This window comes from Eucyclogobius newberryi, unplaced genomic scaffold, assembly GCF_026437365.1.
Source record: "Eucyclogobius newberryi isolate DKJ021-1_F unplaced genomic scaffold, fEucNew1.0.hap1 SCAF_3, whole genome shotgun sequence".
Classification (NCBI taxonomy): Eukaryota; Metazoa; Chordata; class Actinopteri; order Gobiiformes; family Gobiidae; genus Eucyclogobius; species Eucyclogobius newberryi.
Window position 1 is genome coordinate 12,398,804 of NW_027315945.1, and position 22,555 is coordinate 12,421,358.

Below are 22,555 nucleotides of genomic sequence, written 5' to 3' on the forward strand. Positions count from 1 at the left end.
AATCGATTATACATGGACTTATTTCATGAAGCTGCGTCATACAATTTTCAAACACAGCTACTATTTTGACGTAACAAACTGTAGAACGACTTTAATCATAACACCTCTAACGTTATCGTTCTTATAGCTCTTAGATTTAAGGTTTGTGACATTTCGGACAAATATTTTGGTTAATCTTTATGAATATAAGATAGATAAGATAAGATATGCCTTTATTGTCCACAAATCGGGAAATGTTGGTGTTACAACGCAGTAGATACAGGGGGAAAGGACAGATAACTTATAGGAAGTTTATAGCTGCTGTGTATGAATTGTAAACAAATTCTATGACGTATACAATATATTTTTGATTTGAAAATGCTGATATCACACATTCCTACCAAAACATTACCCGATTTAGCTTTAATCTTCCTTGTTCCTTGCTCCGAAGCGCCATCATCACAGAATCTGACACAAAATACATGTGAAAATAACAAAAAGTGCTCATTGTTATACTTCATCTTGACAAAAATCGTCTTCATCGGTGGATCTCTTATTTCATCACGCCCGAAGGAGCGTTTCATTCTTCATTCATTCTTTGGCATTTTTGAGCTTCCTGACAGTCCCTCTCTTCCCGCTGCCTGCCGCCTTATTGGATCACGTCTTTCAGCTGTTTGGTTTGTGGCATGAGTCTTGGGGGACAATGGTGTATCTCGCTTGTTTTGTCACCGCGGCCTCCCCCTGTGCGCCTGTTGCTACGAAATACACAACGAGACAACCGTCATTTCCAACATGTCAACCGGGGGGGAAAAAACAGGACAACCATCTGACATACGCCGCTTCCCGTAGCTTTTAAAACTGCCACAAACACTGGGGACTAAGTGTATGTTTACTGTGGCAAGTGTCAATCAAATAGACAGCCGTGAGTTAAATGTAGCCGTCAGGAAATGCAAGTCCGTACAAAAGCAGGAGTCGGTGCACCTGTGTGTGGATGTGACGGAATTAAGTGCACATCAGAGACCTGTCATGTGGCCTGTCATGTGGCGTGAATTGAAATATCAGAGCGTACGTTAGCAGCTGCATATCGAAACGTGGAGATGCAAAGATATGGTGAGGGAAAATACATATTCATACTGTGTTTGGATGCAAGAGAATACTGTTGACAATGGCATGGTTATTCATAATAATAACCATTGTCAACCATGCACTTTTTCTACAAACAGCTAAATGACATGGATTTGAAAACGTTTGCAGATGGGGCTGTGCAGTTGGTCGCATTTGAATCGAGATTGGAAAATAGCGTGGGTCTTTTTCTGGGACATGTAGAGCCAGTCTTCTGAGTAGAAGTATCATATGTGGTTTACTCTTGAAGAAGAAATTGCAGTGTTTAAAAGTCTGTCTTGTTTATGTTGAAGAAATCAATAATGAAAGGTATTTGTTTATATTGCTCAACTCTCTTTTAAGAATTAAGAGATTATCTAGAATTTGTTTTCTAGACATTGTACTACCAAAATAATTTCAACTTTTGGGGATTTCTAATTGCAACTATTAAACATTAAATTCTAATGCATTGCAAAAAATCTTGTTGCCATACTGGTTTAAAACTCTTTAGGAACCTCTAAAGTTAAATTTCATGAAATTTACATTTTCCAGTTTTTATTTGCTCTTGTTTTGGTCTACAATGTGTTGAAATATCGTTCTGTAAATTTCAGTTATTATTGGTTTATTTGGTGGGAACGGTGGATGTTGATGAACATACATGATACACATGATGCAGCCATGAGATGTGTCCCACGTTCACTCTCACATACACACTCTCGCTCATACACCCGCGTACATGGACACAATGACAGAACCCACTGGTCCGAGCGGGACAAATGCTCTTACTGAGCCACTGCCGCCCCACTGTGAAACCTGGTGTTGATTTTAGTCTTAGCATGAATACATCATCACATGTATATATGCTGTATGTGTATACAACATGTTAACATTTCCTTTTAGGAGGAAATATGCTAATTATGAGTTAATGCAAGTGCACACGCAGCAGTTCCCAGTCCATACTCCTTTCATGCCAATTGTCACAGAGATAAATGACGTCTGCCAACAAACACCCAACTGAATGAACCAAATGTATTCCTCATGCCACTCACCTGCCATGTCGGAGCCTGCGTCGGCTTGTGCCCTGCCTGATGGTGCGTTTGACGATGCGTTTGATGATGTTGGTGCTGATTTTGGGGCATGGCCGTGTGGTGCCTGTGATGTGCGTGGTGCGGTCTCTGAGCCACGGGCATGTTCACGGGCGGTCTGGCCTCCTTCTGCCTGGTCCTCTCTACGGGCAGGGCCTGGAACTGCTGCAGGGGTATGACGGGCGGCGGTGTGGGGACCCGGTTCGCCTGGGGGCCCGGGTGGAAAAGGGCGGCTTGTGTCTGCTGCCTCCGGTTTTGGAAAGTCTGCGCCCTTTCCGTGTGCGCTTGGAGGGCCTCTTGGGTGAGCTGAGATTGCGGCCTTTGTGGACGACTTTGTGGAATTTGATCGGGCGGCCAGTTGCTTTGTGGCATTTGATTGGTCACTTGTGGGATTTGATTTGCTGCCACTGTCATTCTATTGCTTATCGGTTCCATTTGGGGCACTTGCCTGGATTGCCGACTTGCCTGCGAGTGCGGTAGGTGATTGGGATCGACCAGCGCTCTCATGTCGGGCTGATTCTGCACTAAGGGGCGACCCGCGGGGGAGTCCTGGCTCATGAGAGGAAGTGCCGGAGGGCTGTTGTCGCGTCTGCCTTCCTGCCTGGGGGCACGGCTCTCCCTCCTCCCTCTCATGTCGTCCCGTGGCGATCTCCTTTCTATTTCCCTTTCCCTGCTTGGCCTCCTGTTCTCACTCGTTCTCTGCATTTCTTGTCTTTCTCTACTTCTTGATCTTGCCTGCGGTAACGGCGGATGCTCGGTGTAGTCTGTACTATCGGAAGTTATCCTTCTTTGATTGTTGCTGGGGTAGGACGGCGTTCCTCTGAGCGTATCCCAAGGCAGTTGGCGTCGAGATGCGGGTTGAGAGGAGCTTGAGTCTGATCTGCCTCTTGATTCTGACTGTTGGTTGAACACCTCCATTTCTGTGTTTCTCTCAACAGTATTATTGCGGTTGTAATGAGTGTAGCCTGTCGGAATTTGCCCGGCATTGGTTTGTAGAACAGCTCTATGCCGATCCAGCATGGGGGTTCTCAAAGTACTGGCTGCCCGTCTTTCATTTTGCGGAGTTTGCGTCGCTTCATCAATGGCCGTGCTCGTAACAGGAAGGGCCACACTTTCAATGGGAGTTTGCTGGTCTCCTGAATACGAGTTGAGATTGACATGAATGGTGGGGATTTGTCCATTGTTGTTTTGCTGAGCCGTCCCTTGTAAAGTGTTGAGTCGGACTTGGGCGCTTCCAGTTTGTATGACAATATTTGGATTTTGTGTTTGCTGCTGGGGCGCGGCCTGAAGCTCGTTCCGGGTAAAAGCGGGGTTGTCGATGCCATTGTGCAGAGTTGGGTTATTAGAGTTTTGAATGGCATTGTGCTGAAGGCCATTTGCGAGGGGGATTCCATTGTGCCAGGAGGTAGCGGAGTTATTTTGGGCGTTCCGAGTTGGTCTCTGCCCATCACCATTACGTCCAGGCACAGGGGCAGTGTATAAGTGGTTTGCTCGCCGAGGTTCAGCGCTGGCGTGGTACAGCTGCGGAGGCTGGGGACCTTGGGCTAAATCTCGGCCAACATTAGCCGCTGGATTTTCAGGCTTAATAGGAACACATAAAAATGACAGGATAGAGAGGGGGGATAATAAAAGAAAAAGAGGTTAATTTGAGAAGGCCCCTGGGTAAATTGCATGGATCAGATGAAGACAAAAATCAATAGAGAATCATAGCGGTAGTCTCTTACTATAGGCTTTGGATTTGCATTGGTCTTCTGCACTGTGCTGGCCTCTCGTCGTCTACGCCTGACTGCGGTGATAAAAAATATGACTTATAGACCAATAGAATAGATAAGGTAGAGAAGGCATATAACTGTACTAGTACAAACCCTATTTAGGCCCAAAAAAAGAACAAAAAGGTAAACAGAATGAAGGTATAGTATTTTCATTATATTATATTGGAAATATTGTTACACATTAAAAAAAAGTTTCATATACATTATAAAATACACCTAGAATATTGGGGGGGAAGGGACGAGGAAGTTTATCAAGATGCAAGAGGATAAGAACAACTTTTTGTATCTAAGGTTAAGTAAAGTATTAAGGTTATTGGTAAAGTTGTCTGCAGATGAGACAACACTAAGCCACTTTTTAGATAATTTTATTCCATCATTTGCCTTTAAAAACAGTTTGACTAATGCACTACTTGATTACCACTTTTGGAAGTAAAAAGGCTTCAAGTATGCAGCCAATAAGCAGCATGAATCAATAGCTCATACCCTTTTTTAATATGGAAGATCAAATCAATGTTTTACTTGTAATTCTAATGTATAGTCCCGTAAACCTGCAGCAAAATGGCACTATTTTTGGTCAAAGAACACTCAAATTATTCAAAGGTGCACTATGTAACCTTTCTGGTAGACGTTCCACTCTGGTCGTCTCCATGGAGATGTTATTAATTTGCCTTGAATGTTACACACGATGGCAATAAACGTATAGATTTTGAGTTTGATTGCTCAAAAACATGCATTCTTACTCTAAACTGGGTCGCCTCTCCATAGATGTGACCCGTTACTCTGCCTGGGGGTGTCACCTGCTTTTCTCCAAGGATAAAATCAAGGCAATGGAGAAGAGTAGATGGCAGATGTTGCATAGTACACCTTTAATTTGATTGTATCTACTTCCCAGTCACATTACCAGACTTACCTATTATGTATCTGACAAGAAGAATGATGAGGATGATGAGAAGTATGAGCAAGATTAAGGAGCCAATCACCACCCCCACAACCTCTCCTACATCCAGACACACATCTGAAACAGAAAGATGTGATATAACGAGATCAAAATGTAGAATAATGATAAAGTCTAGTCAGAGCCATGACAAAGGAGGGACCCGCTTTAAAATGATGATGAAGTAATTGGACAGACAGAAGTCCAAATGAAAATAGAAGCTGGTGTGAACGTCCCTGAATGACTTTGAACACGTTGTGGGAAGATCAATCTCTCCCTGGAAACTGTGTCCCTCTGCTGTCACCAAGACGGATTCAGGAGCGCTTCCAAAACCAACTGCCATCATTACTGGTCACAGCAAAGGTCGGCCGGCCCATAACTCACGTGCTGTATGACGGCCGACCAAGTGCGTCTCCTCGTCTGAGCGGTCTGATGCAGGAGCAGTAGTAATAGTAGGACTTGTAATATTAGTCTGGAGATGAGTTACAAAGAATTTACAACAAAGTACTCTTAAGTTGCAGAAGTTTTACCTCTCATCCAAAAGGCTTTGTTATTTCTGAACGAAAACTAATCTGAGGAATATATTTATAGTGCCATGAGGGGAGTTTAGAACGGAAATTGTCACATCTAACAATGTGATTTTATTTCCATGCTGAGCAAGTAGGATTATGAATATATATTTAAAAGTAAAAGCCGCCATTATTATTAGTAGTAGTACAATTCGTTGTGAGTGCGTGTGACAGGCTTTTATGGTTTTCTATTTCTTTCTTTCTTTGGTGTATTTTTTATCTGTTATACCTAGAAATTATAGTTTTACACCAATCAAGTTGCTATTTGTGGAGAAAAGTTGAAAAATCTGTAGAAAATTACAGGATGTGACATCACAGTAGGGACACTCATGTCAACATTTCTGTGTTACATTGATTAGATGAATTTTGGCCCCGTTATTGTAAGGTAATTTCCTGTAGTGATTACAAATTACAAACAGGAAGTCAAATTATAAACTTTCCAAATAATTTTAAATATATTTATCTTAACTGCATCTTACTTCAATGAGTCATTCGACCTGTCAGAGGCACTTAAGCATTAAACACAAACCAGGCACTAAACTGCGAGTATAAACGGAAAAATAGTGTTACACCCGATTTACAATTAGAAAATGCACATATTTTGCAAAACTGATACATAAGTGAGAGTTCAGTGAGTGTCTGAGAGAGTAAATCCCCATATAAAAAGTTAAATTATGCGTGACGTTTGGATCGAGGAGCGTCTGATGGAGACTCGAGAAAACTAACAGCTGGAGTGACAGAAGCAGACACGAAGTTTCAACAACAAATAATAGATGCTGCTCCTTTTCCAGGACCGCTTTCACATTTACTTTTCAATCTTAACATTGTATTTACTCTAGCCGATACTGTGAACCATTCACTCTGCCCACACCCCCTCCAGGACTCACCCGTGACCACCAGATCCGCCCCCTGCTTCGAGCTGAGGCCTGTGACGGAGTTCTTGGCTGTGCAGGTGTATCTGCCACTCTGGTTGGTGGCGGACGTCTGGAGGCTGAGCTGCCCAGTGTCGGGGCTGCTAATGGCCTTTCCGTTGAACTGCCAGGAGAACTGAGCCAGAGGCAGTGAGGTGGAAGTGCAGGTCAGAGTGATGGTCTTCCCCGTCCACACGTCACCGACACCCACGCAGTCTTTGGCAGTGTCCTTGGTCAGCACAGGGGTGTCAGGGCCGACTGAGGGGAAAGAGAAACTACTTTTCATGCACTATTTGTACAAGAAAGGCACTAGAAGACCACTCAAGTGCATAACAGATATATATCACAATTTCATCAAAATCGCAGTTTGAATGGTCGTAATTAGCAAGGAGCACAGATTAGTTAAGTCCTTTACAAATACATTTTCTGTCTTATTCTGCGTAAAAACTGTTAACCCTGTAGTTGAGCCCTCTACAAACTTCTGTTCTGAAATGCAAGTTATTCTTGACTCAGTTTAGCAATTTGTATTTCAGCATTTTCTCAACTGTTGATGATCCTGGACATTTAAAATGTGCACTTTGAACAGAATCAGACCATTAAAACATAAATACATGACACAAATCTAATCGCAATGGCTCATACCGATATTGGTCTTGCCGTCAATAACTATATTTGCTGATATTAGGCTTTTAAAATCCAAAGCGAGGTAAAACTCACAAATTAACTTTTTTCTTTAACTAAATAGATTTATTATTTACCTATTGTATTGTAAATTGAGCGAGTTTGGACCTTGTTAACAGTATGGTTAACAAGGTCCAACAAGGTATGGTAACGTTGCTCAATCTGCTGAAGTAATAAACTTCATCAAACTTGTCAGACTAGGAAAAACTAGACAACATTCTAAGCAACATTTTAAACACACTTGATATACTTATACTACATTAGAGTGAAATGTGTAGTTTGACCCATCTATAAGACAAAATGCTGTTGAAGAGAGAACATATGCTGATGTAGAAACTAAATAATCTCTCCATTACCCAATGACACTGGTGCCACTGAAATATGCATTTTGTAAGTAATGTCTAAATAATGTCTGTGAAAAAGTTCAGTTGTTCCTGTGTGTAATACAATCTGCAATCTTTCCTTGTCCTGATGATACCTGATGTTTTGAATTATAAAATAGCAAGATTATTTTTTTATCAGCTCTTTTACTGATGATTATGATGTTTATTTTATTTTTTTTTCATTTATTTATTTATAATTTTTTGTATTTATATCATTATTTTTATTATTAGTATCATTATTATTTTACAAAGGCAGTTACTATCACAATATATGCGTAAAGTAATATTATTCATTTGCGAATGAGAGTAACTGCTTTGGATTCCCCATAATACCGTTTTACTTTTGTGGAATTTTCATGATTCATTCTAATCTAGTAGACAGTTTGGTGACATTTTGAATTTTAAACCAGCGGGAGGCATTGTTGCATTTTCCATTTCTACATTTATAAAATATGGAAAGGAGATCTAGTCATGGAAATGCCCTTTACTGTCACACACTGCCATTGTCTTGTGATATTTTTGCCCATTGCCGCTTTAATTGGAAAAGTTAAAGATTAATTCATGGCTGCAAATTAATACATTACGTTTTTAATGAGCTTCATTCAGAAAATGTGCGAAAACTAAATTAAATTCTAGTACGGAAGGCAGTCGCACTCAAGGACACCGATTGGAAGCGCCTTTTTCTAACTGTGTGGCGTAAAGCTCTGTTAAAATGCTGGGTTATTGCACATGTTGCAGTGGGTTGTGGGGTCATTTTAGGCCTCCGCTGTCAGGATTAAGAGCGTGATGGAGACAATGCGACAGTCCAATAAGCTTAGAGAAAAAATAACTGTGTGCCATTCATCAGAGCACTGCAGTGTGGATAAGCAGATAAGCCAGTGCCGTTTGCGGTGGCTACACCAGATTAGCCGCAGCAGTTCTGGAGCGGAGAAAGGCTCCCACGAATAATCAGAATAATGGTGACTAATCGACTAGAGATATAATTCAAACTCATTTTTAATAGTGACATGCTCTATAACTGACTGGAAATGAGGTTCTCTCTCAAGACGAGTGTGGTCACGAGTGTACTTAACATTTCAAACTCAATTTGGATACACAATAATTAAAAACGTCCTTTTATAGACAATAGACTGTAATTGTCAAAAGAATCATAATACAAGTTTCTATAACATTACATTAGTTGTTGTCTTATATTAGTTGATATAAGTCAAGGCCATTCAAAGGAAAGTCTATTTAAAAGTCTCAAAGTCTCATTTAATCATTATTTTTTGTGTGTAGCTCCTTGTTCAAATTAGTATCTTGTTTCGATATTTCTGACATTCCTACAAGGCAGTTGGCCTGTGAAATTTGTGAAGTCTAACCTGTCACATAGACCTTGATGCAAAATGAGACCGTTGTATGCTGTCTGCATCGAATTATCCATGGGTTTCAAAATGATGAGCAATTAGTTTTGTAGCGGTTGACCATTCAAAATCCAAATATATCTTTGGACAGGGGAAAAAAAGTCTTCAAAATGTCGTATTTAACAACGAGTTGAAACCCATGAACATATTGTTGGAGAAGTAGGAAGTGTACTGTTAGCATGCTAGTTGTTGTTAGCTTTACAGCAACGACAAAACTCCGCGCTAGTATTTGAAAGTTGTAAAAAGGCTAATAAAATTATAATGCTGAATATTTAGAAAATGTAAGTGAGGAATAAGTTTGGACTGTTTCAAATGAACTTGAGTCAAGAACAGCACCGATAAATTAGCAGTTTGTCTATTGTTTCATTAACATACGATGTTGCTGTAAAGCCATAGCTACGTACAAATATATATTCTTAAGAATAGTCTGGTATGACATTTTAATTTTTAACTACCATTTTGTAACGTCACTTCATAAGCTTACTTAAATTAAGCCGTTTCACATTTTGAAATAGTAAACAGCACCAGCTCATTTTTATTTAAAAATTATACAAATCAGTGCATTATATATGAATGATACAAAAAAAGAAGACAATAATTAAAGAAAATACTTCCTAGATAAACTGTAGGTCTATCAGACACTTTTGGAAACAACTTTCCAATAGTTCTTTCAGTTTGTATTTGTGGTTCCCATTGATAGATTCTGGCTGCACAGGTACACTCAGTATCACATTTACTTTTACACTTTAATACTGGTTGAATAATTTGCCACGTTCCACATTAAAGCCAGCTAAAACTTTGTTTTAAATTATTTCTGTAATTGGAAACTGTGATGTATTTTCTGGTTGATCATTAGTTTTAATTAAACCAGTCTTTGACCTGCTCTGTTACTTTCATGTCTCATTTGTCCCATTATCGATCTCACACAGGAGTTTATTTTGTTTCTCAGCTTCACGTGTGTCTCAGCGTGGCTCACTTCATGCTCACTTCCTGGTTTTGTTCCTCTCTCTGGTCGATTTTGTCCACAATTCAGATGACTCGTGCCGCAGTTCGATTCAATCGGGCCGCAACCGACATTTCAAACTGGACCAGAGTTTGCTACTTTGGTCCGGATCAGAGTTTGATTGTGCATTCACAATTAACCAAACAAACTGAACCAGCCAGGCAAAAGAGGGTGAAAGCACCCTAAATGTACTGCTGGATCATTCTTGCCGTTGCTCTGGATAGAGCTCTTGTGCTCACTGATTCTGTGTTAAAGTCTCCTTGTTGCTAGGCCATAGAGGTCAAATTAGCTATTTATGAACTTTGAGTTGCTCCCTCCATCGCACCTGTCTCATAGACTTTGACGTGTGAAGTTCTTTCAACTATCACAAATTTTCTATTTCAAACTCGATTTCGATACTAAGGAATAGGCTCAATACAATAACAAACACAATTAACTGTAATGTGCAATACAAATAAACCTGTGGTCTTCTGCTAGTTCTGATAAAGCTCAAGATTGTTCTAAAACTGTCACATTTGGGCAGGTCAATCAATATTTGTTCAAATGAGTCTCTAGTTTTGATCTTCCTTTTTGTATTACTTATTACATTGTTTTAGATATTTTTGACAAACCTAATTGGAACTAGATAGTTCAAACGGTTCGATCACGAGGCCTAGAGGACTATTAATCAGTCCTTAATGAGCAGCGGCGCTCACGTGTGACTCACAGTAGACGGTGAGAGTCTGCTTGGCGGTGCGGGCGCTGACGGGGTTGCTGACGGTGCAGGTGTAGTCCCCTGCGTCGCTGCGCTGGCCGGGGTTGATGACCAGAGAGCCTCTTGTGATGGTGATCCTGGCGCTGGGGGCCAGGGTGGTGCCGTCTTTGGTCCAGAGGAACGTGATGTCCGTGCCGGTCTGGTGTGTGCAGGTCAGAGAGATGTTCTTCCCCTCTATGGACACCGGGGGCACAAACAGGTTCACGCCCGTCACTGCATCTGCGGGAAAGAAGAAGAAGGTAACAGATGTCAAATAAATATGTTATAGAACGAACATTTGCATCAGATAGAATACAATAATAGCTTTAAGGACTGGATGATTTGGAAAAAATATCCAGGAGAATTGGCAAAAGACAATAACAATGAAATATGAACTGGCAATATAATAAAATAATTACAATCAATGCATTTCAGAACCTGTTTGTACAGATCAAAACAACAGGTTTCGCAGTTTTCAAGCAGAATAAGAATAATATTTTGTAGTTTTAGGAAATCTTCAGTCTAATTGCGTCCATTCAAATGGTGACTACAATTTGAATTTGACTGCGATTAATCGTACAGCCTCAATGACCTTAAACTACACCCACTAAAAACAAAAGTAATGTTCAAATACCTGTTTGATCATACTCAATAAATGATACTATGACTGTATACACTGGCTTTGTATTGGGTTTGAATTAAAAGAAACATTTGAAAAACAAATCTGGTTTATCCAATAAGTGTTGTTGTCATGATACAAACATTTCCCAACTCAAACTCTATTTTGATACAAAGGAATAGGCTTGATACCGCAAAGAGAATTAAAAAAGGTATTTTTGAGATAATACACTTTTCAACAAAAAATAACAGTACTTTACTTATGTTACCACATGGTCTTGCACTAGTTCTGATAAAACTCATTCTAAAACTATTCACAAAAGGTAGAAAAAGCCTCAGAGCTCTGGACAATGACTTTCTTTTTTTTTTTAAATCAAGACTTTTTTTCTATCTGTGACGTCTGGATTTTAAAAACATCGTCTATGCACCACCACTGGACGAATGAGGTACTGCACCAACCTGATCAGAAAGGTCAAAGTTTGTCCTGTTTGTTATCCGTTTTAGTATCGATTAGGGCAGTAGTCGACAAATTAAATTCTTCAGTTGACTAAAGACATGAACAACTATACAGAAAAGTACTTTTTTTAGTTTGGATTTTTTTGGTCTATGTTCTTTGGTTGACATCGACCGATTAAATCGACTCAAAGCTTCAGAAAGTATTAGAATCAGTTAGTATCAGATTTTGTTTGTACTTGTACTTTGTGTTTTCTTCCTTTTCAAAACTTGTTACATGCATATCTACACACTAAGAATAATAAAACCTTAGTGTGGTCTCATTTCAGGCAATTACTGATTGAAAAAAATACAACCTTTAGCCCTAATTCTCACCACCTGACTAATATCATCAGAATAGAATGCAATCAGACCTCGCTGATTACACTCGCAATAGTTTAACAGTTTCTACAAAGTAAAAATCAATCAAAAACTGAATCATAAGTTCCAAAACAATGCCACACAGTTGCTCTTTAAGTAGAAGTTAAGAGCAGAACCAAGTAAAACTGTGTAGAATACTGTATATCCACCTCGCTCGTGAAGCACACAGCGTCCAAAATGAGCCTGGTCAAGTCCACTTTGGAATTTGAAGTGACAGAATAATGTCGGCCATTTGGATGTTTCTATTGAGGCTCGTTTGTCCTAATCAAACGGAGTGAGAGGCAAGAGGAGGGCACAGATGGGCGATATAAGGGCAGACAGTGCAACAGGGAGCTGCTGTGGCTCTTGGCGCGCCGCCCAAGTCAAATAATTACAGGAGGAGAGGAGCCAGACGCCGAGCTTTCCGCAGCATTAACATCCACGGAAAGACATCATGTGTAGGAAGTGTGGAGAGAAGGACAAGTGTAGTAGTACTTTCAAACAACAGGACTCCAGAAGAAGACGTAATAGTAATGACTCAAAGAGTAAAATGGCACTGGTGACACTAGAATGCCTTATTATTATTAATCAATATTATTAATTCGACTTCAAATCACAACATTTTATTTGTGATTTGAAGTTATCAGACGGACCCAATATTAAATAATGCTTAGAATTTCCAAAGAAAATACCTTAAATAAGGCTGCCCCAAATAAATTGTCTGTTTGCTGTAACCCGAGTCAACATTTTTCAAGTGGCTCGGTCGGTAGGCAAATTCTTATTTTTCTTACTTTGAAGGCAAAAAAAAGATCAAAATTTTGCCATTTTTTGAGTCGGAGTGACCACTAGGGGTCAGGCTTCAACAGTCAATGACGGAAAACGTCTCTATCAACCCGATCATGAGACTAAATCTCACGATTTTAAGACATTTTGATCGACCTTTTGTACGTCGTTATTCTTTATTTTGGTAGCGAAGGTGAGCGGGGGGAACATGCGGGGGACAAGGGCGCCGCCATGTTTGTTGTGATGACGCTACTGGGCGTGTGTCAATCCCAGAATGCATTGCGTAAAACACCCTGACAGAGCCTGGCATGTCCTATGGAGACTTAAGTGCCCCCAACAGAGGTGCATTAATTTGTATAAGGCAATTTGTCATCATTAACTCGCGGTCTGTTTTGTTACAGACGCATGTGGGGGAGTGACTATGCGCAGTGCGTTATCTTTGCTATAAGGATGAAAGATAGGATAACAAGCATGATAAAAAATATTCAACACGGTAGTTTAGGGAAGTCCGGTCGGTGAGTCGGCGAAATAATTGAAAAATAAAAGAATGACGTTTTTTCAAAAAAATGCTGATAAAAAAATTTCAGTCGGCAAGTTTCACACTGGGTCGGTCGGGTAACAGCAAACAGACATATTATATTGCTCAGCCTAATAGAAAAACTATATAATGATGTTAATATTTTCATCAAAAGTTTATGGCGCTTATTCATAGTGATAACCAAATGTAAGACTTTAAATTGCTTAAAAAGGGATAATATTGCATTTGTTGCGATATAAGAAATGCAATATGGAAAAAGCATAAACTATTTCAAATGGCTATAAAATGAGCTGATTTCAAAATAAAAGAAACTTGCATTGTAATCTAAGGGTATGTATTTCAGCACTCAATCCTTTTTGTGTGATCTTTGAACCTCAGGCACAACATTTGTAAATAGCATGTGACAAGACAACAACTATCCATGGTAACGCTGTGGAAAGAGTAGTTCAAACACAAATGATGTCAACACATTATATCCACCTTTTACAACGCATTCACTCTCACTTTCCCACATCTGCTGGTGAATGTCCATCTCTGTGCACGATGAAAGCAGGCTGCAGAACATTGTAAAGATCATCGGACTTCCTGTATAAACTCCAGAACAGAGTCAAAAAAGACCCTCTAGAAGCCTCCTCAGCTGCTGCACACAGACCTTAAGGGATTAATAAAGGGATTTGAGGAGAGCTGATTGAGTAACTGATTTACCGACACGTTTTAGAATATTCCTGGTGGATTGCCTGACTATCACCATTCGGATATTCAAAAAATATGAAGATTTTATAAATATATTATTTTTTTCTCCCAGATTTGTCTGTCCCGAAGAATTTATTGAAAAAAAAAAAAAATGGTCATGGGCTGGAACCAAACCACAACGCCCTTAACCCCTGCTCCACCGGCAAGTATGACATAGTTATTTGTCGTTTCTTGTGCCATTTCTTTAAAAAGTTACTCAAGTAAATGAAATCGATCACTACTCCTGCCCCGCAGCCTGTATTTATTACTTTATTAATGTATTTATTCTAGATCTGAGGAGGAAGATACCATGAAACCTCACACAAGTTGTATTTGTCTGCGATGGCTTTGATTTGAACTTGAAAGTAAGTGGCAGGTTAGAGAGTTGATAGTCGTGCTTAAGGACTCTGCTCTTACATGACATAAAATAGCTGTTGCGAGCTCGGAGGACATTACCTTTCCGGGCTGTAATGAGCAGTGGAGCTTCTAACGGCCTGGCCTCCAGTTTCCGAGAGCCTGTGCATCATCGTGGCAACGCGTGGGCTGCCAAATGAAGTGCCTCCATTACAGTACATATGTAAATGAATGCAAATACTGTATATATGGAAATGCGACGGGCAGATTTTTGAGCAGGACAACATCAAACATGCAAAAGAACAGGCGGCGCGTAGGCAATCTGGTGGAATTAGCATTAACTCCAGCAAGTACCTCCTTCTTTTTCATTAATTCTACCTGCTGCTAAACTAGGGATCACTAATTTCATTATACCTCCCGGACTAATTCTCCAAAACCCCCAAAGCTCCACCTTCCTCCTCGGCCCCCCGCGCGCCCGTCTGTTCCTCCTTAACACCGGTGTGGCGCTCGTTCATCATGTGCTGTAGGAAGCGGTGGCAAACGCAGGCAACAACGATTTATGAATTAGAAATAAACATTTATTTAGATTAAGGGAAAACTCAGGCGTGAACCTAAATAGAAACAAATCTAAAGAAGATTTAAACATTTAATCAATCAGTTAAAAAGTCGAAAAACATTTGTCAAAAAGAAAACACTGTTGTTAATTTTAGAAATTGAAGGATTCTGAAAATGGAGACCTTCATCAAAAGTCATTCTATTAATCAGAGGGAAATCATTAACTCCTTTACTGCCCCCTTGTGTTTGTGATGAGAAGACGGGTAATTAGGTGTTATATAAACAGAACTATCAAGTAGTTATGTATTGTATGTTCAAAAAAAAAAAAAAAAAAATTGGCCTAATAGTTACAAATTAGTAAGAAAACCAGCAGGAAAATCAGGGCTTCCTCATGATTCAACACGATCCACGATACATGGCTCTTGATACGATAATATGATTTTGCTATAAATATGATCATCGATATTTTGCACATGATATTCTGCGATAGGTCACTATTTTCAAGATCCAAATACATTTCAAGCACTCTTTGTTAAACCATGACGAGTACAAACTCTATATGAAATACACCTATTTTAATCATCAAAACGTTATACATGTGCAACGATTTGCATAAACAAGTTATGCTTGTTTATGCAACAATATTGTAGTGTTTAGTCAAATATACCAAAATATAATACAATACCAATACAGACATTTTGATATTTTAGCACACCCCTAAAGAAAAGCTTTCTTGTCATTAATTGACCCGACTTAAAAAGTGTACTAAACATAAGTACCCTATTTTTCGGACCATAAGTCGCACCAGCCAAAAAAAGGCATAATAGAGAAGAAAAAAACATACATAAGTTGCACTGGAGTATGAAATGCAGTTGCAAGTGTGAAAATAATCTACAAATATCTCACTCACCAAACACATTTAGCTGGACCGACTTGGAGTTCTTTCCCAGGCCCGTGCTGACCGCCGGGTCCACCTCCACCGTGTACTGTCCGCCGTCCGCCAGCGCCGCGCTCCCGATCCGCAGTGTGGTGGCCGTGATGGTGACCCGGCCCTGGAACTGCGGCATGGGTTTGACCGAGGGAGCGCCGTTGACCCACAGCCCCAGAGTGACCCCGCCCTGGTACTGCCACGTCATGGTGAAGACAATGGGCGCGTTGATGACGGTGAACAGGATGTCGGTGCCCGTTTGCACCTGCACCGGGTCGGTCTGGAAGGCGATCTCCACAGGGGTCTGGGCCTCGGCCGGGCCGGAGAGCAGCACTGGAGACGGCGACATGCAGGGGTAAGACAAGAGTATGAACACTCAACATATAGAATCAACTAAAACATGTACAAACTGGTGGTGCAAATATCCAAGTAGTCAGCAAATTGTTAATGGAGACTTAAAAAGCGCTTTGTTGGTAATAATGGGTAAGAAAAAGTATGTGTGCTTCTTTACCGTTTGTACAGATAGACCTTTCTAATGTCCTCTTCTAATAGTTTTATTTACAGCTACAGTAGCCGATGCATGTACTGGTTAGAGGTTGTGTCCTTGGGCAAGGCACTGGCACATCCGGTGTGTCTAGGTAAGTATATGGAGTGGCTGGAGATTGGAGGAGCAGCTAGCACGGATTGACAACCTCGCTTCCGTCAATCTACCCCAGGGCAGCTGTGGCTACAAAAGTATACCTCCACAAAGTGCAGAGTAAATGAAGAATGACTAAAGTGTGGCCATTTGAGAGGCTTTTCGAGCTTTTAAAATGACATTACAAATGTTGGGCATTAATGTGATTTATTTATATCTTGGTGTCGTGACTAAAATGACAATATGAATGTAACTATGGTTCTATGAATACTGGACAAGCCTGCAGGAATTACATTGCACCTTCAGCTCCTACGACCAACAAAGACACAAGAGGTGGGATTGTTTTGCTCGGGGGATTCATCCAAAAACATACTTGTATTAGAAGAAAAAAAATTATATTCAAAATGATTCTCCAAATGTAATCCTGTGTTTTGTTTCGTATTTTTGGAGAACTCTTTCCAACAAACACGTGATTGGTTTTCTTTCTAAAATGCCTTACAAGCAGCAGCACATACAGTACGGCAGAGTCTTTGCGTCCGGCCGCGGCATCGTGAGTTCGATTCCCGGCTCGCACAAGTTGCTGAATGTCATCCCTGCTCTTCTCACCATTTCCCACTTTATAGTCATGTCCAATAAAGACTAATTGCCGCGTGTGATCGGAGCTGAGAAACCATTACCAGGGCGCACAGTCCACTCCGCTCTATAGATTACACCGTCGTGTTTTTGAGATTGTACGTGAACCTTGGCTAAACTTCTATTTTGCGTTCATGTTTGCCTTTCGTAAGCCGCCGAAATGATATGGTGCAGTCCTCGGAGAACAAGTGGGGCGCGCTGTCAGCTTCCCATTCATTTTACACACGCACTTACCTGATCTATGCTTTAGTGTCGGCAATATCTCTCAGCAGACAGCCTTACCTTTGTGTTTGTGAAGGCTTTATAGATTTTGTGCAAAGAGCGGCCTCTGAATTTTCAATGCTTTTAACTAGACTACCAGACTACGCCGGAGTGACATGGCCAACGACTACTTATAAATCAAATCAATATGGTCCAAATCGGCCTGGCTGCGCTGCATTTACTACCTTTTCAGGAGGAGGGCACGCTTTTGAAAATGAAAAGAGCCAGGAGAGAGATGGATTACACTGAAGTTCCCACGCTGAGAAGTGAAGGACAAAGGAATGGTTTGAGCGAGCGACGCGGCTAAAAATATCAATCAAACATAAAGGTAAAAGGGAGCGAGTCAGTGCGGAGACGCCCAGCAATGACGCGGCGCTGCCATGATTCTTTCAAGGGGCGTGGGATGGGAGTACAGTGGGTGAATATGAAACGGTGACGAATACATAGTTCATTTATGCATCTATGCAACAGGGATTCATGAACTGCAATTATAATAAATATGGCAGATTGTAGAAATGTGACAACACGCTTTTCCTCCACTTTAAAACGTCTGGGTCATTGACAGGCAGATCAGCAAGTAAGGATTTTTGAAAGGACTTCCTCATTTGAGAAACGTGCACTATAAACAAACGGCTTGAATTTGACTGACAAAAAAAATTGTACATTATCTCTCTGGCATTTGATATATTGCAACTGAATTGAAATCGGTTTTGAGTTGGGGCAATTATTAAATCGCAAAGGCTGCAATTAATAGATTAATAGATAGAATGTCCTCTGCAAAGACTTTAATTATTCATAAATATTCTGTTCAAATGCAGCCTTCAGACCAGTTGTTTATTGATGTTGTCTCTTTCTTTTTAGTTTGTGCTTTTTTACAAGAAATTATTAACTTGATATTAACATTTTCTACATCTTTGAAACAGCATTCATGATTGTTTTCATGATTTTTTCAAATTTTGAAATCTTTAGTTGAACCTGTAGTTTGGACTGACATCTGTAATGTTCAGATTAAAGTCTTTTTTGCAATGTTAATGTGCCTGGAGTGGTTTACACTGTGCACTCTGAACAGAATTTGACTTTTTAAAGTAAATTATTTTCCAGAATTGCCCAGCACAATCATGGACCTAGTTATCAGATTCAACATTTGTGATATTTCCTTTGGCCTTTAACAAATAAATTAAAACATTAAAAAATATACATTACATAATATAGATATGCAATGTCTTTAATATAGAGTATTTGATTACATATATTTGCTCCCCGTAGCACAGGTAAACACACTAGTTATCACTTTTAATTTCAAAACAAAACCACACGTTCTAGTCTACAGTGAAGGGCCCAGACAGTATAATCACATACACAAACATTTCACACAAATATCAAAAAGAGCCAGTGTTTCTCAGAAGAGTTGTCTTCGGGTCGGTGTCGCAAATGTTGCATGGCTAGTTTTCTGCCCAGAGACAGCGGAGGGCAACAAAGGACACTTCAAACATCCCAAAAACACATATTCAACCATCACAGAGTGTTACAAAGACGCTCAATGAGGTGAACATGTTACTGTTCTGCTCTAAATTGGACTATGTAACATATGCATTTTTCCTGGCGTGAATGTAAAAGCACAAACTGTCTTTTCCCCCCATCTGAAGGTGTGACATCATCACATAGAATTAAAAAAATATACAAAACTGTCCTAAATTACTTTCCTATAATAGAACATTGGTTTGGTTGTCAGTTAATTTAGGGAATTGTGCTTTGTTACAAGAAGATTCGATTGTAGAATAAAATAAGCATCTTTTGTCACGTTTAACCAAAATCCCCAAATACATTAAAAAATACACATTTCTCGCATGATATTTACTAATGTGCTTTGGTAATGTTGCTAATATTTAAATGGTTTGGTTTTAATTAAAGATTATGCAAATATGATATTGCAAAGCAAATCATAATCTTTGTTAAAAAAAATTACAATCTTAGCTCACAAGATTTTGAAAATTAGTTGGTTTTGTTCACAGCAAGGCACCTGTAGTCCCGACAGGCTCCTTAAAATTGGGTTGTGCAAATTGAAAAGTTGAATAAAAGCTGCTAAATCATTGAATTATCAAGTTATACTAAACTCATTTTTAAACAAGTGATGTCTCCCTACAGCAAAGTGCCAAGTAGTGAAAAACATTGTGGGAAAACTATTATTTAATTGCATGAAAATGTTGCTGATTATTACTTTAATCATTATATTTTATGCATGAACAACAATCCCAGTTAATGAGCAAATTAAAACACCATTTACATTCCTGGTGGAAATGTGGTGCGCTCATGTAGCAACAGCAGCGCTAACAATTTAGGAAGGAGATTTTCTGCTTGATCTTTTCCACTCTTTATCCAGTCCACAGGCGAAGCGGGAGTGACTGTGTGCACCATTCTACATATCTAATTCAGTGGCAATGGATGTGATAGCTGCAAAGAGTTTACAAAGAGAATAGACCTGACACATTTAAGACTGAGAGGAAATCTAATGGTGCGCTAATAATAGTAATTTCATCTTTTATACACGTCTAGTCTTGTACTGAAGCCCAAGCAGACAAGGCAAACATTACAAGAAGCAGCACCAAAGAAATTCATAACAAGTATTCATTAAAAACACTCTATGTGGACCTATATCTCTGATACAGTCATTACTGGGGCTGTAGTTTGGTTGTAGATCTAGACTTTGCCAAGGGGCTTGGCAAAAGCACTCAAAACTATCAAGTATCTGACCCAAACTGCATTTAAAACCCTAACCCTTTGCATGATGTGGGGCCCTTTAAGTATTCATTTGTTGAGATGCGTTGTTACAGCTAGGAGATTACTACAGCAAACTTGTCTAATTAATACATATAATAGGTTGCAATTATAAAAAAGAGAATGCATAAAGTATAAAGTAAAGTTGGGCAATATGGTGCTGAAAATTGAACAGTGATCTCAGCCCTTTGACGATCTGATACGTTGGTCTAATTGTCAGATTACAATTTAGTCATATCACCTCGTAACTTGTACACTGCAACTGGAGGTTAAAACAATATATTAAGATCATTCTTCATGGCGGGAAATACATGCTATGCCATACGGTGGAATATTATATTTCCATGGAGAGCAGTAGATGGCTCCTCCTCCAAGTGTGAGTTTGTGGAAAAGCCCGCTCACAGTAAACACATGTTCTTCTAGGTTTTTCAGTGCAACAAATTCAAAAAAATAAAAACATGCTTTATAGCAATGCACTTTATTTTTATTTTAAAAAAAATTGCAAAACGCCCGCCCAGTTCTCCAAATGGTTAGCATCTGTAAAGCTCTGAGTGAGTGACCGCTGGATTCCACCAATCAGAGTGAAGCCGTAACTTTCAGAAGAAGCAGGCCAAAGAAAAATTACTAAGCGTTAATGAATTGCCATCCAGAGCCAAGAAAATCCTTATTGAATGAATTAGGCTTAATAAAATACATTTGTACAATATTACACACCCCACTATATTAATTCAGAGAAGCTAATATAGCCTCAGTGAAGCGATAAGAACTGAAACATTGATATTATCGGCATACAAATAGACCTTTATAATCAGAGGAGGAATAAAGACAGTCGTGGCTCACTTAGGAACTCAAGTGTAAATGTTTAAGTGATGAATAGACAATATGCAATCCTCCATCCAAACAGACAAGCTGAAAGCACAGGCATGAAAAGGTCAGGAATGCTGTCGCGCAGGTTCAAATGTTTTATCGACGTGTTCTGAATTCCAACTCGTGCTCCACCTGTTTGTTTTGTTCCAAATCACGGAACTCTAACACTATTTTCAACATGACATAAACAGTGCCAAGGGCCGTGTGGTCTCCTACCTGCCAGAGGGAGGATGGTACGAAGCAGATGTTGTCTCATTTCGTCAGTCGGGGCGCTCTGGGGAAAATCGAATACAGTTTTTGGCCCGCAGCGTTATCAAATCATAGACAAAAGAGAGAAACTACAAGCCAAACAAGCGATCGTGTGTTAGAAAATAAAGGTTTACATAAGGTAGCTTAAGATGGTGTCCCGTAAATCTTACCAAAGTACTTTGCACCTGCTGTCATGTTGATTTGCGTGTTGAATAAACGGAAAATCCAGTTTGTTTTGAGACATAGTTTTGAGCGGCGGCGCTACTTTCTGGTTTTCCACCTGTGCGTGACGTCAGTGGCGCACCTGTTTTCTTAAAGGGACCGCGATCTATTTTTGAGATTCTTAGAAGCGTGGACTAGAACACAAACATGATCATTCTAAGAGTATATAACGCTTTTAAACATATTTGGTTGTCCTTCTCAACTATTTAGGCCCATGTTCTTAATTTCTTGAGATGACGTCCCAAATTAATCACGTAAAATGTATATAAAGTTAATAAAACAATATTTTGCAATCTCGTATATAATAATCATAATAATAATAATAATAACTTTCTGATTTGTAATATTATCTACTACTATTCCAAACTGTATTTCATGAACATTTAAATACCATATGGTTATAGGAGTCTCTAAATGTGCCATCCACTGTAGCTTCAGACTAGAGGCAGCATTAGAGTTCTTTTTATTACAACAATGAACAAAATCAGACATAGCATTTACATTTTTTGTCATATAATAATCTAATCACAAACTCTGCAATTATGTATCTAAACTCACTGATCTCATCCCACCTAAATTACTGCATTAAGTTGGACATTGAGTAACAAAACTTAAATCAGTTGAAACCATCCATCAAAAAAAATTACAACATGATATAAACATGCTGATTTGTGTAGAAAATTTAAAATGATCTCGCTCCACCCCCCTTTTCTAGAATTTGTAAAAAATAAATCCAAATCGGACAAGAAGAGCAGGTTCTAGAGGTGATTGTTCTGTGCCGTTCAGAGAAAGTGCTTTTGGGCAACTGTAGCTTACCGAGCGTGTCAGGCCTGGAACACAGAGCTGCTCATAGAAGAGAGCTGTCAACACTGCAGCATTTTCTAAGGCGCTAAAACGTCGGTTGTTGGAGGGTCAAATATGTCACCTTGAGTAACTTTTTAGTATTGAGATGTTGTTGGTTTAACTCCAAATGAACTGTGCAGATGTGTGACCTTTG

The 22,555-nt window shown here is 39.6% G+C and overlaps 1 protein-coding gene across 2 annotated transcripts; it reads right to left on the minus strand.

The window, feature by feature from the left end:
- Positions 1 to 215: 215 nt before the first annotated feature.
- LOC140374322 (uncharacterized) lies at positions 216 to 21,379 on the minus strand. 2 transcript variants are annotated; one of them, XM_072461184.1, is made up of 8 exons: positions 21,304 to 21,379; positions 15,897 to 16,247; positions 10,528 to 10,794; positions 6,328 to 6,609; positions 4,848 to 4,952; positions 3,890 to 3,951; positions 2,130 to 3,746; positions 216 to 728 (listed from the first exon to the last, which is right to left on the minus strand). In XM_072461184.1, exons 1-8 carry the CDS (start codon positions 21,341 to 21,343, stop codon positions 705 to 707), a joined length of 2,748 nt encoding a protein of 915 aa, XP_072317285.1. In that variant the 5' UTR covers positions 21,344 to 21,379; the 3' UTR covers positions 216 to 704. The 2 variants fall into 2 exon arrangements, with proteins under 2 accessions (XP_072317285.1, XP_072317284.1); XM_072461183.1 differs by having other exon boundaries at positions 217 to 734; positions 21,304 to 21,378.
- Positions 21,380 to 22,555: the final 1,176 nt, after the last annotated feature.

Bases quoted from the DNA above. Each gene is read 5' to 3' on its own strand.
- LOC140374322 (XM_072461183.1), bottom strand. From the start codon at position 21,343: ATGAGACAACATCTGCTTCGTACCATCCTCCCTCTGGCAG. The intron at 6,610-10,527 runs GTGAGTCACACG...CTTTCCCCTCAG, and splicing joins GCAGACTCTCACCGTCTACT to TCGGCCCTGACACCCCTGTG. The intron at 3,952-4,847 runs GTAAGTCTGGTA...TTATCACCGCAG, and splicing joins TCTTGTCAGATACATAATAG to TCAGGCGTAGACGACGAGAG.